Source organism: Baudoinia panamericana (genome assembly GCF_000338955.1).
Source record: "Baudoinia panamericana UAMH 10762 unplaced genomic scaffold BAUCOscaffold_13, whole genome shotgun sequence".
NCBI classification, from domain to species: Eukaryota; Fungi; Ascomycota; class Dothideomycetes; order Mycosphaerellales; family Teratosphaeriaceae; genus Baudoinia; species Baudoinia panamericana.
The window spans coordinates 1,081,537-1,101,790 of NW_006911269.1; the positions used below are offsets into that span (position 1 = coordinate 1,081,537).

General features: G+C 55.0%; 10 protein-coding genes across 10 annotated transcripts; 6 read left to right on the top strand and 4 right to left on the bottom strand.

Moving 5' to 3' along the window:
• Positions 1-871: 871 nt before the first annotated feature.
• BAUCODRAFT_78396 (uncharacterized protein) lies at positions 872-1,393 on the top strand (the record flags this gene model as incomplete). The annotated part of the gene is made up of 2 exons (XM_007682324.1): positions 872-1,141; positions 1,202-1,393. Coding segments are annotated over 2 exons (462 nt in total), but the record flags the coding sequence as incomplete, so codon positions are not given.
• Positions 1,394-2,587: 1,194 nt separating this feature from the next.
• Positions 2,588-5,974, top strand: BAUCODRAFT_126502 (glycosyltransferase family 1 protein; the record flags this gene model as incomplete). Its single annotated transcript, XM_007682625.1, has 2 exons — positions 2,588-5,332; positions 5,354-5,974. 2 exons carry the CDS (start codon positions 2,588-2,590, stop codon positions 5,972-5,974), a joined length of 3,366 nt encoding a protein of 1,121 aa, XP_007680815.1.
• A 106-nt stretch (positions 5,975-6,080) lies between these two features.
• Positions 6,081-7,231, bottom strand: BAUCODRAFT_294510 (uncharacterized protein). Its single transcript, XM_007682626.1, has one exon. It carries the CDS (start codon positions 6,802-6,804, stop codon positions 6,187-6,189), a length of 618 nt encoding a protein of 205 aa, XP_007680816.1. The 5' UTR covers positions 6,805-7,231; the 3' UTR covers positions 6,081-6,186.
• Positions 7,232-8,077: 846 nt separating this feature from the next.
• Positions 8,078-8,344, top strand: BAUCODRAFT_126503 (uncharacterized protein; the record flags this gene model as incomplete). Its single annotated transcript, XM_007682627.1, has 1 exon — positions 8,078-8,344. One exon carries the CDS (start codon positions 8,078-8,080, stop codon positions 8,342-8,344), a length of 267 nt encoding a protein of 88 aa, XP_007680817.1.
• Positions 8,345-9,089: 745 nt separating this feature from the next.
• BAUCODRAFT_38597 (uncharacterized protein) lies at positions 9,090-10,656 on the top strand. The gene is made up of 2 exons (XM_007682241.1): positions 9,090-10,257; positions 10,332-10,656. The coding sequence occupies exons 1-2, from the start codon at positions 9,436-9,438 to the stop codon at positions 10,479-10,481; spliced, it is 972 nt and encodes a 323-aa protein (XP_007680431.1). The 5' UTR covers positions 9,090-9,435; the 3' UTR covers positions 10,482-10,656.
• Positions 10,651-11,997, bottom strand: BAUCODRAFT_294961 (uncharacterized protein). The gene has a single exon (XM_007682628.1). It carries the CDS (start codon positions 11,857-11,859, stop codon positions 10,993-10,995), a length of 867 nt encoding a protein of 288 aa, XP_007680818.1. The 5' UTR covers positions 11,860-11,997; the 3' UTR covers positions 10,651-10,992.
• A 109-nt stretch (positions 11,998-12,106) lies between these two features.
• Positions 12,107-13,526, bottom strand: BAUCODRAFT_294980 (uncharacterized protein). Its single transcript, XM_007682629.1, has one exon. The coding sequence runs from the start codon at positions 13,333-13,335 to the stop codon at positions 12,355-12,357; it is 981 nt and encodes a 326-aa protein (XP_007680819.1). The 5' UTR covers positions 13,336-13,526; the 3' UTR covers positions 12,107-12,354.
• Positions 13,527-14,263: 737 nt separating this feature from the next.
• Positions 14,264-16,016, top strand: BAUCODRAFT_38606 (uncharacterized protein). The gene is made up of 3 exons (XM_007682242.1): positions 14,264-15,156; positions 15,216-15,359; positions 15,412-16,016. The coding sequence occupies exons 1-3, from the start codon at positions 14,288-14,290 to the stop codon at positions 15,602-15,604; spliced, it is 1,206 nt and encodes a 401-aa protein (XP_007680432.1). The 5' UTR covers positions 14,264-14,287; the 3' UTR covers positions 15,605-16,016.
• Positions 16,017-16,282: 266 nt separating this feature from the next.
• BAUCODRAFT_151907 (uncharacterized protein) lies at positions 16,283-17,071 on the bottom strand (the record flags this gene model as incomplete). Its single annotated transcript, XM_007682630.1, has 4 exons — positions 16,283-16,417; positions 16,492-16,718; positions 16,781-17,002; positions 17,065-17,071. The coding sequence occupies 4 exons, from the start codon at positions 17,069-17,071 to the stop codon at positions 16,283-16,285; spliced, it is 591 nt and encodes a 196-aa protein (XP_007680820.1).
• Positions 17,072-17,562: 491 nt separating this feature from the next.
• BAUCODRAFT_38608 (uncharacterized protein) lies at positions 17,563-20,033 on the top strand. The gene is made up of 4 exons (XM_007682243.1): positions 17,563-17,696; positions 17,752-18,017; positions 18,077-19,727; positions 19,825-20,033. Exons 1-4 carry the CDS (start codon positions 17,677-17,679, stop codon positions 19,883-19,885), a joined length of 1,998 nt encoding a protein of 665 aa, XP_007680433.1. The 5' UTR covers positions 17,563-17,676; the 3' UTR covers positions 19,886-20,033.
• Positions 20,034-20,254: the final 221 nt, after the last annotated feature.

Consider the following 20,254-nt stretch of genomic DNA (forward strand, 5'->3'; position numbering starts at 1 on the left):
TAGCTTTCTCACGTGATTAAGTGGACATATACAGTGGACATGTGCAGTGGACGTTCGACTGCCATTACTCCATTGGGAAGGCACAGGACTTGGCTTGCTTTAGTCGCCTGACGTACGATGAGGTCATAGTATGCACGGTCGATCACGGGCTGTCTCTGCCGAGCGTTGGCGTATGGAGGAGCTTTGACGCATGTCGAGGCGTTTTCGAGGGTCAAGTTGTGCGTATCGACCATAGTGCAGATGAGTAAGAAGGTGGAAATCTGTCAAACAGCTGTATCCTCCAAGCTTACATCGAGTCTACGGTCTACAATTGTGCTGTGGATTGAATTTGGAGTAGAGACTGCAGCCACTGTGGCGTGACAGCTGCCATGCCAACGATCAGCGTGTGGCGCGGAGAATGTGCGCATGGGCGGAACAAACAGCAAACAACCAAGCGAAAACGTGAAGAAAGTGAGCTCACTCCTCGCACATGCGCATGCTGTGTCATCATCATCATCGTCCGTTTTTCTGAGAAGGCGTTCCGATATCCCGTGGAGGCGCGTGGTGGGAGCGGCAAGCTTTTGCGGTGACGACGGAGTGTCATAGCGGCGGCGGCGCACAGCGGCTGATCGACGTCATTCTCGGTCCAGTGAGAAGTGCTGCCATAAGTGCTGCATTCCCTTTCATCACGACCTTCCTGCACCGCACCACCGACGACCTCTAAGACTTCACCGCCGCCTATTAGCCTTGCCACTACATCTCACTACCAGCGACAGCTACAGACACCGCAACAATGGAAGGCGCAAGGATGATCAACCTCATCATGAGGGCTCTCGCTGTAAGATCTACCACCACAACACGACTGCTACGGCGCAAGTATTAACATTGGCATCTACAGTTCTTCTGGGCCCTCCTCGTCATGGCGCTCACGGGCAACATGATCAACAACTGGGCTCACGGTCCCAACGTCATCAACTACGACCTCTTCGTCTCCATCTTCGGCATGCTCACCCTCCTCTACCTCATCCCAGCGACCGTAATGGACAAGGTCGCATTCCACCCAATCATTCCGCTCGTCCTTGATGTGTTGAACGTCATCTTCTGGTTCTGTGGCGCTGTCGCGACGTCGGCCGAGCTAAAAGCGCGTAGCTGCACCAACTACGTAAGATATACACTCAGCTCCAACTGCGCTGGACTCACTATGCTAACACACGTTTTGCAGGACTACCTTTTCAACAACCGCATCACCCAGGGTTCCACTATGCGCTGCCGTGAGGCTCAAGCCTCCACCGCGTTCCTCTGGTTCGGCTTCGCCTCTTTCCTCGTTTCGACCGTCCTTAGCGGTCTCGCGAGCCGAGGTGGCGCGAGCGTGAGGCCAGGTATTCGACGTGGCCCGGCTATGAGCCAGGTCTAAGCGACCGCTTAGCGAGTGTAATGTATGACCATTATTGTGGGGTTCGTCATTGAGACGTTACTGGCCTGACGATAATGGTTGTTGCGCGTGTACAACATCTACGACGAACGGCGTTTATTTACGGGTTCATGAGACCGCGCTTCAGCGACGAGCAGCTTGGGAAAACGTACTACGACTAAGATAATTTGTTTAATGTATATCCTCAAAACATCCGATTTCGCAGTCTCCATCCCAGCTTCGACACCTTGTCTTTGCTCCCTGTGCCACCTCGCCCTATTCCCCCTCGCCGAATCACGCTACAGCCACTCAATCATACGGAACTAGCACATGATCGCCACGAATGTCAGACGACCAGCAAGGAAGCGGGCGGCTCTGCTCGCGGTCTCACTTCCGAGCCATCTGCAGCCCGACGTCATCTCAAGACGCGATCGCGCTGCGATCCGCGGTGTTGTGAGACGCCTCGGACCATCAAACTCGCTCTCTCATGGAGGGAACAAACCGGTTCAAAGTTTGTGCACAGGTCCACCTGACACAGCAGCGTAGCGTATGTTGACTTTCTGAGTATAGTTGTGGTGGTCAGAGCGAGTGGTAGGTGTTGTTCTCCTACTTTGTATTCATCTGTTTCACCTATACCGCTCCATGCATAATATCAGGTAGGGATCTTTACACATTGCAGCTGACCCTAGGTTTTGGGTGCTGTCCTTTGTTGATCATTCACCCATTGAGCCATGGTGATGAGGCTGTGATAGTGGCAGTGAATGTGCAGCGACTGTGGCGACTCCTGGTAATATGGCTGGATCACCAGCGTCAGCGCTCAACCATCTCTCGCCCACATTGCTCAGAGATGGAGACGGCGAGCTGCTGGTCCCGACCACTGTCCCGCCATCAATCGATTTCGATGATTACGCGAGGAGACAGGCCAGTGACGCGTCGAAGATGGAGACTGTTCCGAGCGAGGCAGGCTCGTACTTCGAAGCACAACCCGGCAAGCAGGCCTTACCGGGGGTGCAGAAGGATGACGCTCAACCCATACCACCGCCAGTCCGTAGCAAGACGGGTCCAGCAGTGGGCGGCGTTCGGCCGCAGACAGGACCCAGACGGAGCACGCTGCTGGCCGGCATGGCGCGGAGAGCTACGGGAGGAGCACAGCCAACCGGGGACAGACGAGCACCTTACTCTTACACCTTCGACCCAATGTTGTCCGACTCCGAGTCGAGCTCGTCTGAAGATGACGTAGAGGCGAAGCAAAAGCCGAGGCAGCAGTCCGCGGCCGCGACACAACCACAACGGACAGACGCCACGGATTTCGCGTCTGAGCGGCAACGGAAGGAGCAGGCGAAGAAAGGCCATTCATATTCGCGCTTCCACCTCGGCAATGAACACTTCAGAAGCAAAGGTAGAATCAGCAGGCGTGACGGTCGGCTTAACATCTCAATCAATGAGACGGCCAACAGCGGGTATATTGCGAAAGCGTTGGGGCAGAGCATTCGCCATCATCTAGACATTCCGAAGCGACGGAAGAGCCATGAGCATCGCCATCTGGATGTCAAGAAGGAAGAGGATGACAAGCTCGACACAGACGCCGCTAGCATTGCGTCTTCGCTACGAACAACGGCAGCTCGACCCAGGCTTAACATTGTGATTATGGTCATTGGCAGCCGAGGCGACATTCAACCTTTCCTGAAGATAGGCAAGATACTGAAGAACGAGTACGGTCACCGAGTCCGCATCGCTAGTCATCCGACCTTTCGCGACTTTGTGGAGAAGGACACTGGTCTAGACTTCTTTAGCGTAGGCGGCGACCCGAGTGAGCTCATGGCCTTCATGGTGAAGAACCCAGGCCTCATCCCTAACATCAAGACCATCCGCGAAGGCGAGATCCAGCGGCGTCGAGCAGCAATGGCGGTCATGTTTGAGGGCTTCTGGCGCGCTTGCGTGAACACTACCGACGATGAGAAAGATATCGAAAACCTTAAGATGATGGGTGACAAGCAGCCTTTTATCGCTGATGCCATCATTGCGAACCCGCCGAGTATGGCTCACGTACACATCGCGGAGAAGCTTGGCATTCCGCTGCACATGATGTTCACCTTCCCGTATAGCCCGACGGAGATGTTTCCGCATCCGTTGGCGAACATCAAGCCAAGGAAGAGTAACGTTGATGAGAACTATGTCAACTTCATGAGCTTCCCACTGGTCGAGATGATGACTTGGCAAGGCTTGGGCGATATTGTCAACAAATTCCGGGAGCGGACGTTAGGGCTGGAGCCTGTCTCCTCGCTATGGGCCCCCGGTGCGCTATATCGCATGAAAGTGCCGTATACGTACCTTTGGAGTCCGTCACTTGTGCCGAAACCGAAGGATTGGGGTCCGGAAATCGATATTGCTGGATTTGTCTTTCTGGATCTAGCGAGCAACTTCCAGCCGAGTCAAGAGCTGACGGACTTCCTCAGTGCCGGAGAGCCACCTGTTTATATCGGCTTCGGTTCGATTGTGGTGGACGATCCGAACGCCTTTACGGAGATGATTTTCGAAGCGACACGCATAGCCGGTGTACGCGCTCTTGTGAACAAGGGCTGGGGCGGACTTGGCCAAGACGGCAGTAACACGCCCGACCACATCTTCATGCTTGGCAATACGCCCCATGACTGGCTCTTCCCGAAAGTGCAGGCTGTCGTCCATCACGGTGGAGCAGGCACGACTGCAATAGGTCTGAAGTGCGGTAAGCCGACCATGATCGTGCCGTTTTTCGGCGACCAGCCGTTCTGGGGTGCGATGGTGGCCGAGGCCAAAGCGGGTGCACACAAGTGCATACCATATAAGCATCTAACCGCCGAGAGACTTGCGGAGGGTATCAAGCAGTGTCTAACTGAAGAAGCGCGGCGGAACGTGCAGAGGATCGCCGATAGCATTGTAGCTGAGGGTGACGGCGCAGAGAATGCAGTCAAGAGTTTCCATCGTAGCTTGCCGCTAGCTGGGAGGAAGAACATGCGGTGCTCGATTTTACAGGATCGTGTCGCAGTGTGGCAGTTGCGAAAGTCCAGTCTGCGGCTTTCGGCCCTGGCGGCGGAGCTGCTATACGAGCGTGGGAAGATCAGGTGGAGCGACCTTAAGCTGCTGCGGCACTACGAATGGGCCGACTTCGACGGGCCAGGTGAGCCGATCACTGGATCAGTGGGCGCGGTCAAGGACAGTCTTTACGGTATTGGTGAAGGTGTCGGTATGGTACCGGTCAGGATTGCGAAGCACATTCGCCAGCGCGAGGAGCACACTCGGAAGAAGCAGCATGTCCGACGCAAGAAAGAGGAGCGGCAGCGAAGGAAGGCGGTGCGGAAGGCGGAGAAGGAGGGCATTATGAATCCGACAATGCACAACAATGCGATCAACGCCGACGCCGGACCAGGGGTTCCTAGGAAAGGCACTTCGAACACAGTAGGCTCAACTTTATCAGCCGACCCTTCAGTCCCGCTTGCCCGAGAAGTTGCAGAGGATGTTGGCTTGGGTCTCAGACGAGCGGGAGGCGCCCTGATCACAGCACCCAACGACCTTCACGTGGCCATTGCACAGGGTTTCCACAACGCACCACGGCTATGGGGCGACGCTACCGTCCGAAAGCCCGTACGCATCACCGGCTTCAAGTCCGGCTGCAACGCCGCGGGCAAGGAGTTTGTGTACGGCATTTGGGACGGCTGGACCGGACTCATCAGCCAGCCTGTAGGCGAGTGGCGCGATGCGGACACCATGCCAACCAAGCTCGCCGGCTTGAGCGCTGGTATAGGTAAGGGTGTAGGTGGCTTTGTGCTCAAGAATATCAACGCTGTTGTTGCGCCTCCGGCGTACTTCGGGAAGGGCATTGTTCGCTACGCAGAGAACAAGATAGAAGGTGGCGGCAGTAAGCAATCCATTCGACGAGCTCACATCATTCAGGGCCAGAAGGACGTGCTAGCCCTGTCGCAGGAGGGTAGCGAGGACGCGCAGCACAATTTGCAAGACGTCAAAAGTCGTGTGAGCGAAGGCTGGAGAACCTACGAAGAGATCTGGCGTGAAGCGAATCAAATAGGCCGAAATAGGCTACGAAGGGAGAAGAAGTCGTGGGACGTCAACGGCGCGCTTGAGAACGTCGATACCGCCAATCGCGCTTTACGGACGAAGAAGGATGGCCACGATCTTGACCGTTTGTTCGCGAAGCGGAGAAGGGAGCTTGCGCAGGCTGAGCAGCCGAGGGCACCGGCTATGGAGCAGGTGGCAACGTTTGCGGAGGATGATAAGGTGTTGCCGAACGGGCACGTCGCCGGCACGGCTAATGGAAGCAGGGCCGAAGTGGCAAGCCAGCATTTAGGGGCCGAGCAGAATCCGCAGAGATACCTCGACCAGACGGAAGAGACGAAAGAAGGCGGTGCTCTGAGTGACAACGACGAGGCAGGCTCTGGCACAACGGCTGTCGCGACGCCTGAGGATGATAATGCCGGCGGAGACGATGGGCATGAGAAAGCACGTTTGCCTGGCCAACTGCGGTTTGGGGAGAAGGCTGCGAGCTTATCACACCACAATGTGATGCAGCAGAGTCGAGTAGTGTCATAGTCACAGGCGAACGCAACGTCGAGCGTTTCGTTCAGATGCCGAGAGTGGGCAGATGCTTACAATTGTTCATTCGTTTTCGTGTTGACGAAACGCCGAGAAGTTCGCCGCAGCGCTGTAATACCTCTCATCCAGGATTATACGAAACAGCATTTTAATCATAACGTCCCATCATCACATATGCGACCGTATCAATCAGCAGCAAGATCATCACCTCATTCATGCGCGTCCTTATGTCCTGCCGAGGACAGCGAAGCAGGAATGGCCGCCCCAGCATCACCCACATGCTGAATGATCTGCGCCTCATCCTCAGCATCCTCCTCCGCATGCCGAGCCGCCTCGGCCTCCTTCTCAGCGTCCACAACAAGGCCGGCCTTGATCCGCCGGGTGGTGAAGCGGATCCTGTCCGCGACCTTCTTGAGCTTGTACTTCTCGATCGCCGGCTTCTCCGGCAGTCCGAGAGATTTCATGATACCGATTGAAGCAGCCACGCCTGTGTTCACGCCGGCGAGCAGGGTGATATCGTTCATTGTTAGACCGAGCTGGGCGCCGATAGCGATACCAAGGCAGAGAATGATCTGGAGCGCGACGGCGATGCCGAAGCCGAAGGCGGCTAGGATGTAAGTGAACTGGGCCTTGCGTTGGCGACTAGAGATCTCATGGAAGAGGCTGGGGTCCGTCCGGCTGGGTTTTGCAGTCACGTCGCCTACGAGCGTTTGGTAGACGAAGAGGGCCGCGGCGCTTTTCTTGGAGTCTACCGGGCTGGTCGGGTTGGTGACTTCGGTCGTTGTGATGAAGGGTTGCTTTTCGAGGTCAATCTCCTTCATCGCCATGGTGAGAACTGTATGTCTTGCTATAAGGAGTATTGAGGTGGTGCTGTCTGGTCTTGTTATCTTCTTAGTCTTGGCAAGCTTGGAATCCTGGTGTGGCAATATGAGAAGGATGGGAAAGCAAAGAGAATGGTCTCTGCAAACATGAGAGATGGTTCATATACCATGTACTGTATCGCTGCAATCATACGAGCAGGCCGCACCTCCATCGGCAACAGCGTGCTGCCAGACTGGGGCATGCTAAATTCATTTCGCAGCATCACCACCACTATTGGTCGGCCATGCATATTCTCGAAGTCTAGCAGGTATCACACCACTTGAGAAGGTGGTTAGCGAGCTGGTGGCGTCTGCAGCAAGGCTCGTGGCTTGCGCAGAAGGCGACCTCGACCCTCCAACCCCACCATGCCGGAGCTTCGACTGCTGGGGTGTGGACATGCGAGATAGCCGTTGCATACCTCAGCAGCACGTGAGCGCGCACACGGTCGGTCAGTGTGAGATGAAACCGGAGCGAGCAGCCGATCACTTGAGAGAAAGCCGCATGGGCGCTCGAGTGTCGCTGACCTATGAGGAAGACGGCGCGGCAGGACCGGTACGTACCTGAGTACCTTATCCGCAGTTCAAACATTGGCCTTGCGTGGCGCGCACTGCAGAACTGCGGCGTACCAAAGTATATCCCAGCCATCCTTCAATCTGTCCGGCGATGTGCGGTCTTGGAAGCTGACAACCGGGTAGCTTGAAGGAGAGTTTACGGCTGTGCTGCCTGCCACAATAGCTGTTGCGGAAACGGTAACGAAGATGTCAACCTAACCTGGTCGTCAATAAATCACGCCCGATAGAGACGGAGTCCGATCCTTATTTTCATTCGCAGGGCACAACCTGAGCGGAAAGCAGGGACGCAATGTGTTGCCTCGCCTGACTCGTGGACGGATCTGCGGCGTGCCTGCCTTGCCCCAGCGAAACGGTGCTGCGGTCCTGCTCGAGTGATGTCTCCAATCTGGGCAATGGCGACCTTGGACGCGAGGTGAAAGCGGCGCGCGCTGGCTGCCTGATGCTGCTCACGTGAGGATCACCTCTGACCATTACGTCCGAGACTTCTCGGCACATTTGCCCACCTTCTGTTGACGATCCTCCATCTCCATCGGGCCATCGTCTACACGCAGCTCTGTCCCTCTCACTAATACCACCAGGTCGTTCACGCAGTACCTGCGCGAGCCACATTTCATGGCGTGCGTGAAGCAGTGGCGCCTATGGCATCCCCAGGGACTCCAATCCGCCCATGAAGAAGCCAATCACCTTTCCAGACTTGCCAGCTGAGCTTCGCACACAGATCTACGGATACCTGGTACCCGATCGCCCGCTTTCGGACAGCCACCCGGACTGTTCACTTCGTGACGACGGCTTACAATGCTCTACCAACTTCATGGCGTGCTGCAAGCAGGTTCAGGGTGAAGCGGCAGACCTGCTGTACGCCGACAAAAATGCGAGATCATTGTTAACGGCGAGACGTAAGAATTCGTCCGTGTTGAGATGCTGGGTCATGTAATCAAGCTACCGAAGGATGCAACTACTGTCATCTTCAACGCTCTCCGCCAAATCAAGAAGCTCAGCATTAGAACCTATAAATGTCAAAGCCCCCCGCTCTATCTGCGCGCTCCAGGACATGTTGTTCCTACTGCTACAGCCGCTCAGTACTACGACCGACCACAGGCTTTGCCAATGCGCGGTGTATATCCGCATCGAAGGCGGCGAGGAGGAATGTTATGATGAGATTTCGCACAACGCTGCAGAGCGGTACCATCGGCTGGCTATAATACATGAGTTCAGCCGCCTCAGTTCCGGAAGTCCATCTCGTGCTCACCTCGCCGCCATCCTCTCTGATCCGCTCCGCACCATTCGTTTGACGAGGGATAAGAGAAAGAAGGGTAAATGTACTCTCGACCTCGTCGACAACGACTTCGTCCTATGTTGCGCACGTCCCGCCACACTGTAATCGAGTATCGCGCAGTATATGTGGTTTGGGGCAGATGGCCACTTGAGTTCTCTCCACTTACCGGCTCTGATGCATGCATAGTGCATTGGCCATGTATACGATCGATGATACTGAAGTTGCAGCACCATTCGGTTCGTTAACAGATATCCCTGGCGTATAATTTGTCACGAACGTTCTCACGTATACGCAATCACTCCCCCGCTCCTCGCCGCGGCCTTGGCGTGCAACTGCACCTCGCCGCCGTCTTCATGCATGTTCCCCGATGAGTAGGTGACCTCGTGCTTCGCTCAGCCACCGCGTTTCAGTGACAAAGCAGCAGTGACGATGCACTCGACGGAGAGCGCTGTGGTGAAACACAGTAGGTTTGTAAGTGTGAAGTTTCTCGATGCATTCTTACACATCACTTGCAAACATCTCACACATCAATCTGCTGCATTACTTCCTCACACAGCAGTGGAAGAGACCAGAGGATAAAAATCACCATCCTCCATAAGCCAAGCTATTGCGCTGCGTCTACTCAGTCTTACCTATACCACATTGTAGCAGTCTCTAGGCTAGACCGCAGCTTCCGGCGGCGCTTTCGCGTGGAATACTGTGTGCGCTTGCAGTCAGCCCAGCTTGCTATAGAAGACGCGCAGTAAGGCATGTATGCCCAAAACATACTTCTTGTCGCCAGCCTTCTCTCTACGGCATGGGCACAGTCAACAGCAGTCGTTACCATCACAGCAAGCCATGGAGGCGCCGGCAATGGCTTGACGAACACAACGATCTCCGTTCCGTTGAACTCGACATACACCAATGTAGCACTTGATGAAGTCTCATACCTCTACTTGACTGGCGCTAATGGCGTACCGCTTGAGAGCATCACATGCACGCCATACCGATACGCAAACGGGACCGGAAATGCTGGGCTACCCTTCACCAGCAGCAAGCCATCATTACTGTCAACCAATACCGTCCAGGTAGGCTCCTTGATCTGCACTGCTATTGTTTCCACGGCGCCTGGTGGCGGCAGCATAAGCAGCAGCATATCGACCACGACGTCAAGGTCAATACCATTGTCGAGCTCAAGCACAAGTCCTAGCTCAGTATCAAGTTCGACCACGACTACAAGCGCCTCTACAGCCCCGAGCTTAACCGGGAGCTCCGTCTCAACGACCCCAACGAGCACATTGCCGTATGTGGCGCCAATTGTGAGTATTCCGCCGCACCATGCTCACCGTTCGTTTTCTCAGCTTTGGGCAAGCCATCAAGCGCGATGGACTCGCATTCGAAATGCTGACCAGATGCTAGGCATCGCCGGTAAGCAGCAGCTTTGCTACTACACTAGCGACAACCAGCACTGCCTCAGCTTCTCCAACCACATCAAGAACGTCTTCCACAGTGGTAACGTCGAATACCGTTGTCAGCTCGCCGTCTCCAGCAAGTACGACTGTGGTAACGGCTCCCACAGCGGGTCCACAAGGGTAAGCAGAGCTACGTGTAGATCCCCTCGTGATTGTCCGAAGTCTAGCTGACCTTCCTACCTATCCATCTCCAGGTACACCATGCTCACCACGGTCACGGCAGGTGGTGCGTCAGGCGTGTCACGTGGAACGACATACGTCACGACAATCATGCCCGCTTCAGGCCAGTCTGGCACTACGTCTACTTCACTTCCAAGCGCCGAAGCGGCCGGAGTCTCGACTAGTGCCACTAGTGCAGCGGCTGCACTTGTGACGACAGGTACCGCAGCTGTTGTTATGCCGGTAGGTGGGAGCGCTTGGCTTGCGGTGGCGATGGCGGTGATTGGTGTGGCGATAGCTGTATGAGACATGGCAAATTACAGTCGTAACCTTTGCTTAGTGGCTTGCGACTGGAAAATCCCACAGCTTGAAGCTTCTTTCCACTTCGCAAAGTGTATGTCAGACAACTGACTTGTCCTGAGAGGATTGTCAGTCGCCGGATCAGCAACTGTAGTGCCACGTCTGTTATGGTTTTGTGCACGGTCAAGCATCTGTTGGACTGTGCTACCTTCCTCGGGTGCGTCTGCGAGAGTGCTTGAGTCACCGCCCAAGAGGTTCTTCTTACCAGACAGAGGCGTGGGCATTATCGCTTCGACTTTGACCTCAGTCATGATGGAGACGCTTCCAGCCTTACGCAATGGGCCGAGAGTGATGACTGTGTTTCAAGGTCTCACGGTATATCAAGGTCAACGCCGTTCATTTCCTTTTTGCAAGAAGCAGCTTTCCAAGCAGGCCGATCACGGCGACACCTAGAGGTACGCCGACGCCGATGCCAATCTGTTCCGCTTTAGAAAGCTGGTTGTTATCACTGTCGGACGATGTAGTCGCAGCCGTGCTCGCCGTAGTAGATGAGACCGGTGTAGAGATGGTGCCGCTTGCAGCGGAACTGCTGGCGGCAGTACTTGTGCTTAATGCTGTGGGGTTGGAACTCACGATCGGTGACGGCGCGGGCACAGTGGTAGAGGCGCCCATCATGCTGGTGGTAAGGCTCACGGACGTCGAAGTGGCCGTGGAGAAAGCTGTGCCGCCGGTGCCAAGTTGCGATAGGCTCGCCCTAGCGGATGCGCTGAATGTTCGGGTCCCTGAGGTGATATCGCAATATGCGAGGTAAGTTGGACTCGGGCCCTGGGTGAAGACAACCATCTTCGCATATGGTGCTCCAGGCTGGCAGCAATGGTAACTCGTTGGGCAGATGCTGCTGTAGGCCCATGAGTAATAGTCCAGGCCCGAGGTGTATATCGTCTCCGTGAACAAGGATGATATACAGCCTGCGAACTGCGTGCCACCGGCTAACTGGGTGACAACACAGGTGGATGAATACGCGCAAGCGATAGTACTGGTGCTCCAATAGCCGCATACGCTTTGCGTGGTCGCGTCACGCTCCAGTATTGCTGGAACGGTTGGTGAAGGCAGTAGAGCTACTTGGTCAGAGTCAGAAAGCTCGTATGACGGTAGTGGGCCACGGGTCGCTGCTGTTCTCAGGTCTTCGAAGAGAGCGCAAGCGACAAGATTGCGCAGAGTGAGCGTGTGCAGCACAAGGGTTGTGAATGTGACTACGTGCATTTCGTATCGAAACACCGAGCTCTCAGACCTCAGGTGGTGCAGGAACAAAAGAGGGAAAGAAGTCTCCTGCTTGCGCCAGCTTCGAGGGCCGCGCTGTCGGAGAGATAAGCAAGTACTGCCACCGCAACTCTGCAGAAAGCTTGGAGCGACCAGGATTGTAGTGTCCCTCGGCCACTCGCTTAGCGAGGCTCTAGACGCAATTTGGAGGCGTCTCGGCTGTATGCAAGTTCAAGCCATCGTCCTAGAGGCCTTGGCGACGAACGGACGCTCACAATATGCTGCCGCGTTGTTTTCGTGACTGCATGACAAAGCCTTGTCCTTCAACTGCTTCGCTATGCCATGTGCCTCCTTCTACAACGCCAACGTCTAGGCGCTTGCCCTATCACGAGGTCGCAACTCGGGGACACAACGGCGAGCTGTCCTTGCACCCAATGCGGCTTTGACTTCAACATGTTGGTACATATCAGGTTGCGAAGCTCACAGCAGGTACTCGTCTCATTCGGCAGGCTGGTGCATCAGTTCCTCCATGCCAAGGAGTCTGACGTTGCCCGTGCTGAAGTCGACCTCGTCCGAATTGACCTTCCTATGATCGACATCTCCATCAACCCACTGTGCTGCATACTCTAGCCCCGTCTCTGTTCTCCACCGCTCAACTAGTGGCTTCGCTTTGAGCGGTAGGAGGACTTTCGAAGGCGCTTGGAACCATTTCGGCTGCACCACAAAAGCGAGCATGATCCGTGGTACATCGGTCTTATTCGGCATTCCAGCATGCCAAAGGCGAATGTCACGAATGATGAGACTGCCTTTTTTGGTACTCGGCTGTATGGGCGGCGAACGCTGTCTTCGCGCAGACAGCAGCTCAGACCTGATTGTCAACCCATACTCGCCGGCTCCATATTTCGTGTGCTGGTCGACACAGCTATCGCGATGGCTGCCCACCCATACTTCCGTGCTGCCATTCTCGGCACTCGTATCACAGAGTGGAATGTTGATCGCATATGCGAACGGATACAGCGGGTGAGGCTTCTCGATATCGGAATGTACCGGCTGGCGACCCTTGGCCTTGAGCGCTGTGTTGCCATTGGCGTAGTGACATACGGGACTGGGTCCGAATATCGCAGTCAGTATGCCTACAGCGATAGGATTCGCCCACACGTCCATGAACATCAGCTCTGGAATCAAAGGTGGTGCTTGATCCATGTTGCGAGTCTCCTTGCCGAAGTTAAAGTGGTGGTCCGGATCACGAGCAATCTGTTCCGCCTCTGGACCAAGTAGAGCTTCGAGTTCGCTGAGGTGGTCGGCCTTTATGGCATTCTCTAGGACGAGGATGCCGTCACGATGGAGATAGGTTACCGCTTCTGCAATAAGCTCTGGGCTCACTGTGCCAGATTCGCGTGCTTCATCCGAGATGAATGCACTGTGGACCTCCTGATTGTGTAGCAGGCTATTGCCTCTACCGTTGACACTGCGTGTCATGCTGTTGTTACTGTATAGAAAAGCTTTGGATGGCAGGTTCTGAGCTCAGGAAAGCACAGCACAAGATGGCGTGACGCGGTGGTGATGCTCCAACACAAGCACCACTACCAAAGTCACCGATCCCGCAGCTTAGTGCGTATATCAACAATCTCAGCTTTGTCGTCCCGCGTGCTACCAAATGGACGTTCCATGGTCTTACGACACTGTAGCGGCGAACGTTCACTGATGTTTGATGTCGAACCAATGCGGGGAAGGAAACTCAATCCGACTTCCTTCGTTCTCGGCCAACCACCACGATCATCGGCAGGCTTATCATGCACCAGGCAGATAGGCAGAGTGCGGTATGCGGCGACTGGTCGTCGGCTATCACTTCCGTGCATGGTCTAGATGGTTTCTGGCGATGGAGGGCCAACATATGGCACCTTTACCGGCGATGCAATCTCTCGACCATCTCCCACACCTACTCCAACCTCCTCATCGCTAAATGCCGCGCCCGATATGGCCAAAGGCACCAGTACGACCGTACCTTCTCCCGACAAGCCGAACGCTGAGTCTGGAGATGTAGGGCGTGATATTATCAAAGGCGACATAGTCATTGGCGCAATCGCTGGCGAGGAAGTACGCCAAGCAGCCGATGCAGAGCACAACCTCACCTTCTGGCAAGCATTAAAGCTCTACCCAACTGCAGTATGGTGGAGCTTCTTCTTCTCCCTGGGCATTGTGATGTTGGCCTTCGACCCGCAACTGCTTGGTAACCTGTACGCGACGCCTGCCTTTCAGCGCGACTTTGGGTACCTCTACGATGGCCAGTATATCATTAGCGCACGATGGCAGACAGGGTTAAGTATGGGCAATCCGACTGGCCAGGTTAGCGCACAGTCTATTCTCCTCATGCGCCGAGTCGTTCGTTGACCGTCTTTAGGTTTTCGGTGCCTTCTTCGCAGCTTACCCGATGGAGTGGTTCGGACGCAAGCGGACATTCGGAGTGTGCGTCTTGCTGACGGCATGCTTCATCTTCATTCAGTTCTTCGCCCGATCACTCCCTGTGTTGCTTGTCGGAGAGCTTTTGGGTGGACTGGTGCTCGGCACCTTCGCGGTGATTGCGCCGACATACGCATCGGAGGTATGCCCGGTGCCACTTCGAGGCTTTCTGACTTCCTGGATCAATCTGTGCTTCGTTATGGGCCAGCTCATCGCCAACGGGGTGATCGCCGGGACTTCGCAGCTCAGCACTCATTGGGCGTATAGCGCGCCCTTCGCCTCGCAATGGTTTTGGTGCCTAATAATCTTGATTGGCTGGCCCTTTGCGCCAGAATCTCCGTGGTACTTGGTGCGCAAAGGCCGTGTGGAAGATGCCGAGCGAGCATTACGGCGACTCGCTTCGGCCAAGATTGATGTTAAGCCCACGCTGGCCATGATCATTGAGACAGACCGCTTGGAGTACGAGCTAGAAGCCGGATCCACATACATGGACTGTTTCCGCAAGATCAACCTGCGTCGTACGGAGATCGCCATCGGCGTCTACAGCATCCAAGTTATATCTGGCATCTACCTGGTTGGTTACGCAACGTATTTCTTTGAATTAGCTGGCCTGCCGACCACGAAGGCATTTGACATGAGCATAGGCTTCTTGGCGCTCGGCTTCGTCGGTACCTGCTTCTCATGGGTCCTCCTGCTTCACTTTGGGCGTCGTGTGATTTACAATTCCGGCCTTGCGCTTCTAGTCGTTCTGCTCATCATTATTGGCATCCTGGATTGCGTACCAAACTACAGCCAGCGCTTTGGCGTCATCTGGGCGCAATCCATACTCATGTGCATATGGTTCGTGGGCAGTGACGGACCCCTCCCTGCGCTTCCCTTTGCTGATACGACAACTTTAGGAACTTCTGCTACGACTTCTCTGTTGGGCCGATCTGCTTCGTCATACTGTGCGAGGTATCAGCGACCAAAGTGCGGAGCAAGACCATCGCAGTTGCAACTGCTGTGCAAGCGGTCCTCGGCATCGCCATGACCATAGCGATACCGTAAGACGATACAAGGATGGATCTTGTTGATGCAAAGCTGATAGAGTCCTAGTTATCTTATCAATCCTGACGAAGCGAATGCAAGAGGCAAGATTGGGTTCTTCTTCGGTGGACTGGCCGCTATAGCTCTGGTATGGTCGTACCTGAGGGTTCCTGAAACTCGAAATCGAACTTTCGAGGAGTTAGACATCATGTTCTCCAGGGGCGTGGCCACAAAGCAGTTCAAGGTGTACCAAGTGGATTAGCGAGTAAATATTGATGGTCGCTGTGGCGATCGTTGCGGCAAGATCGCTGTGATGCCTTCTCCAAGCTCATAACTTTCTTAAACTTCCCTGTTTCGTCCGCCACAGTCAAACTCATTCTCGGCTCCAGCCATGTGGATATAGTCACAGATACAGGCGCTAACTCGGGGTGGGCATAGCATGGCGTAGCGCCCTACTGAGGAGAGTGTGGTATATTGGCAACAGCACCGACTTCATCAGTCCACGACACCGCCGATTCTATTCCGCTATCTCAGACATGCAGCGGGCGTGCCCACCCGTCCCATCCGCAGGACCTCTTATTCTTCGTCCACTGGCTGTCCGTCGACATGATGGGACTCGGAGGCAGTTGGCCGAGTATCTGACGACAGCGTAGCTGAAACATGCTCTGCGCATTCTTGCGGCCATGTGGACGGACGGCTCCGAACACAGACACTAACCTCAGCCTCGTGGTGTGTTGTGATGGTGTAGCCGGCATTTAGTAGCCCAAGCTGAATGGTGGATAACTTCCATCTCAGCGGTTTTCCGGCGTGGATTTGTTTTGAGCATCATCCGCCGGCAGTATCTGGCGCCACTTCGGCAAATATCTGCGTAAGACTGCGATGAGGCCATAGTTTGCCGTACGGTAGACAGAACGAAACCACATAATTCTCCGTACAAGGCTCACTCAAGCAACGAAGCAGGCATTTCGAACTTCTTGTGAACCTGGCCTTTGAACGTGTCGCCGAACTCAGGCTTATCCGGAAAGCCAGACGGGTTGTTCACCTCAGGCGGATTCGTTTCGATTTCGATTGTGACCTGCAAACACCGGAAGTCAGCTTCCGTACCGATCTGCACTTACTTAAAACATCGCTCTGGCAGGTTTCATGTACCGCTTCGTCTATAGAGCGGTAGTCCACACCTACCGGTCCGTCATTCACCAGCCCCACGTCCATCATGGCTTGAAACACGCCGTCCTTGACGCGGTCTTCGCGGTACAAAGTGCGGACTTGTGATACAAACGTATCGTAGAGTTCCCTGCCTTTCGCGGGTGGGGCGGAGCGGTGGAAGTCGGGTTTGTTGCCCTTCTTCGTCGAAGCTAGTAGTGTGAACTGTGATACTGTGGCGCCGTCAACAAGCTCCGTCTTCCACGCTTGGGCGAATGTGATACCAAGAACTTACCACATAGCACCTCCCCGTCAATCTCCTGCACGTTACGCTTCCACTTCGTCCCGCTTTCGTCCTCCCACAGCTTGACTTTGAGGACTTTGGAGGCCATGCTCTCGGCTTCCTTCCGCGTGTCGTCCTTGCCTATTGCAGCGAAGACGAGCAGGCCTTTGGAAATCTGTGAGATGAGTTGGCCATCGACGGTGACGGAGGCGGATTTGACACGTTGGATGACGGCTGAACATGGTTAGTATGATTGAGTATGTTGAAGGCGATGGCAATGACAAGTTGAGGCGTACTCTTCATCGTGGCGTAACTAACGTGGTAAGGTGTGGTGTGCTAGCTACATGTACAGTACATGTACATGCAAGCAAGGTACCTGTAGCGCGGGGTGGCGTTCGTGCAAGGCTGAGCTGAGCATAAGGCAGGACCTTTGCAGATACTCAGTGGCAGACAACCTTTAGTATCCCATTCCGTATTGGTTCTGTCTGGTGGTGCTTCACGGTGAAAGATGGCCCCTACGTTCTGAGAGTTTATTGCATGATCTTATAAGATTAATCTAACCTAGAAAAAGAAGTGGAAGATGAAATATAGTAGTATAGAGAACATTGAATGGAAGCGCGGGTGCGCCACGGAGCCTGAAAGTTTAAAGGCCTCGCTTACGCCGGCCCCTGCACTTGCAGCCACAGGCGTGCGACGTCTCATCTCGCGACATATACGACCACCAACTCTCTCTCCGACGCACACCCTTGGCCTCAGCGGCGATCACTCGGGACGACATCCGTCATTCTGGCGCACACGAACATCGAGGCAGCAGTGCTCTTCGGCAACGACGGCGTGGCAGGTCCCAGCCGGATAGCGCAATCGCGAGAAACACACGAGACTAGGCTGCGCGTGGGAAGTCGGCCACTATGGCGGCCAGGAAGCTGCAGTATGCGCTAGTAATATACCACTAACAAACACCCTCTCTAACTAATACGGCGTAGACAAGAGATTGACAAGGAGTTCAAGAAGGTGGCCGAAGGGATCCAGGCTTTTGATGGCATCTTCGACAAGCTCAGCCAGAGCAGCAATGCCTCGCAGCGGGAGAAGCTGGAGGACAGTCTCAAGAAGGAGATCAAGAAGTTGCAGAGGTCACGCGACAAGATCAAGACATGGGCCGGGACCAATGAGATCAAGGATAAGAAGCCCTTGCTGGAGCAGCGCAAGCTGATCGAGTCGCGGATGGAGCAGTTCAAGCAGGTGGAGAAGGGTGAGACTATAACATATGCGCGGAATTGCTAGGGGTGCTGACTGGTAGGAATGATGCAGAAATGAAGACGAAAGCCTTCAGCAAAGAAGGCCTGTCTGCGGCCGCCAAGCTGGACCCGCAAGAGCGCGCCAAGATGGAGATGGGTGCCTTCTTATCGGATATGGTGGACGAGCTTGCCCGACAAATAGAAGCGCACGAGGCCGAGATCGAGTCGCTGCAAGCGAATGTTAAAAAGGGAAAGAAGTCGGATAAAGCCGACCGGCTCTCCGAACTCGACCGCACTGTCGAACGACATAAGTGGCATACGAACAAGCTCGAGATACTCATGCGCTCGCTGGAGAACGGCAGTGTGGAGACGGACCAGGTGAAGGACATCGAGGACGAGATCAAGTACTACGTGGAAACGAACCAGGAGGTAGATTTCATCGAGAATGAGGAATTGTACGATGACTTGAATCTCGAAGAAGAGGAGGACATGTACGGCATTGCCGGCGGAGACAACGACAGAGTGTCAAGTCAAGATGCGCAAAGCGTTTCAGAAGAGCCGCCCGATTTGGATAGCTCGACGGGACCCATACGAACGGCGAGTGTGACGGCAGCAAGCAAGGGCAAAAGCGCATCTGTGTCAGAAGCACCGGTGGCGAATGGACGGAGGCCAAGTCAGCAGCATGTGAAGAGTCCTTTACCGGCCCTGACGACCCTACATCAGAGCTTGCCGAGCAATGTCACCGGCAAGCCGGCAACGACAGATATGAAGCCTGCGCCTTTACCGACGATACCGACGGGACAGCCGTTGAAATATGCCTCTGCCGCTGCGGCGGCGGCAGCGAGCGACAAGAGCGGGCTAGGTATCGCACCGTTACCTCCGCCACCTGGCGCCGCGGCGGTGAAGGCTAGTGAAGAGCAGTCTTCGCCAGCACCGGTCAATTCACAGCCGGTGGAGACGATACAATTGGCGAAGGCGGCGGAGGAGGTTGGCAAGGCACCTACGCCTGCACCGAAGGAGGAGCAGAAGCCGGAGGAGATGGCAACGCAGCAGTCATCCAGCGCGCCATCTGTCAAGCCGTCACCGCAAACGACACAAGCCGTGCCTTCACAGCAACTGGAACCGTCAGCTGCACCTTCAGCAGCAACAGCGACAGGGACAGCGACAAAGCTACCGCAGCCACCTTCGCCCGATTCAGGCATAGCCGGCCTGGCTTTGTCCCACGGCGAACCTGCCCCGGAAGAAGAGGAGGAAGAAGAAGAGTCAATCTATCACCTCCCATCTTCACTGACGGACCTCCTGGACTCATTTGAGGAGACTCGGCAACGTGCCGCCTCCTCTCAACCGTTCGCCGACGCCCTCCCCTCACTAACCGCCAGCCGCCTTTCCGCGCCCCAACCCGCCGACTCCGCTCATCCTGCACACTCTCACTACCGACCGCCAAACCCGTACCCTTACACCCCGCCTCACTACCCGCAACAACCGCTACCGATCTTCGACGATCCACGGCTGTATACTCGAATAGACACGGATAGTCTGTTCTACGCCTTCTACTATCGACAAGGGACTTATCAACAGTACCTTGCCGCCAAGGCGTTGAAGGGGCAGAGTTGGAGGTTCCATAAGCAGTACCAGACGTGGTTCCAGCGGCATGAAGAGCCCAAGTGTATCACCGAGGAGTTTGAGCAGGGGACTTATCGGTTCTTTGATTACGAGAGTACTTGGTATGTATGAACCTCCCCTTCTTTTCTCTTTTGTGGGCTTGAGACGTAAGGTGTGTGTGTGGAAGTTGGGCGCCCGCTGACGGATCTGTGACTGTAGGATGAACCGACGGAAAGCGGACTTCAAGTTCGCATACAAGTTCTTGGAGGACGATCTATAGCCGCTGCATCTGCCTGCACGCTTCCGTCGAGGAGGCGGCGGTGCCAGCGCGCCGGAAGGATCTCGGCTATTGTAGATATTAGTGTTGTTCGGAGTAAGAACCCAGAAACACTATCTTCTACGAGCTGTTTCCTGCGTTGGAAAGCCTTGGATCAGCTCACACACTCTGACCCAGTGCACATGCGTCACGCGATCGACAGCAGCTCTATCCCGAAGATAAGTTAGTCCACGTCGTATGGTTCTGCTAACGCACATGAAAATATGGTGACCGGTAACCCTGCGGTAAACGCCTGCGATCACGAGATAGTCTGCTTGCCAGCAGTGACCACGATCATGCGCCAAACAATAGCATCGTCACTGTCCGCGTGCG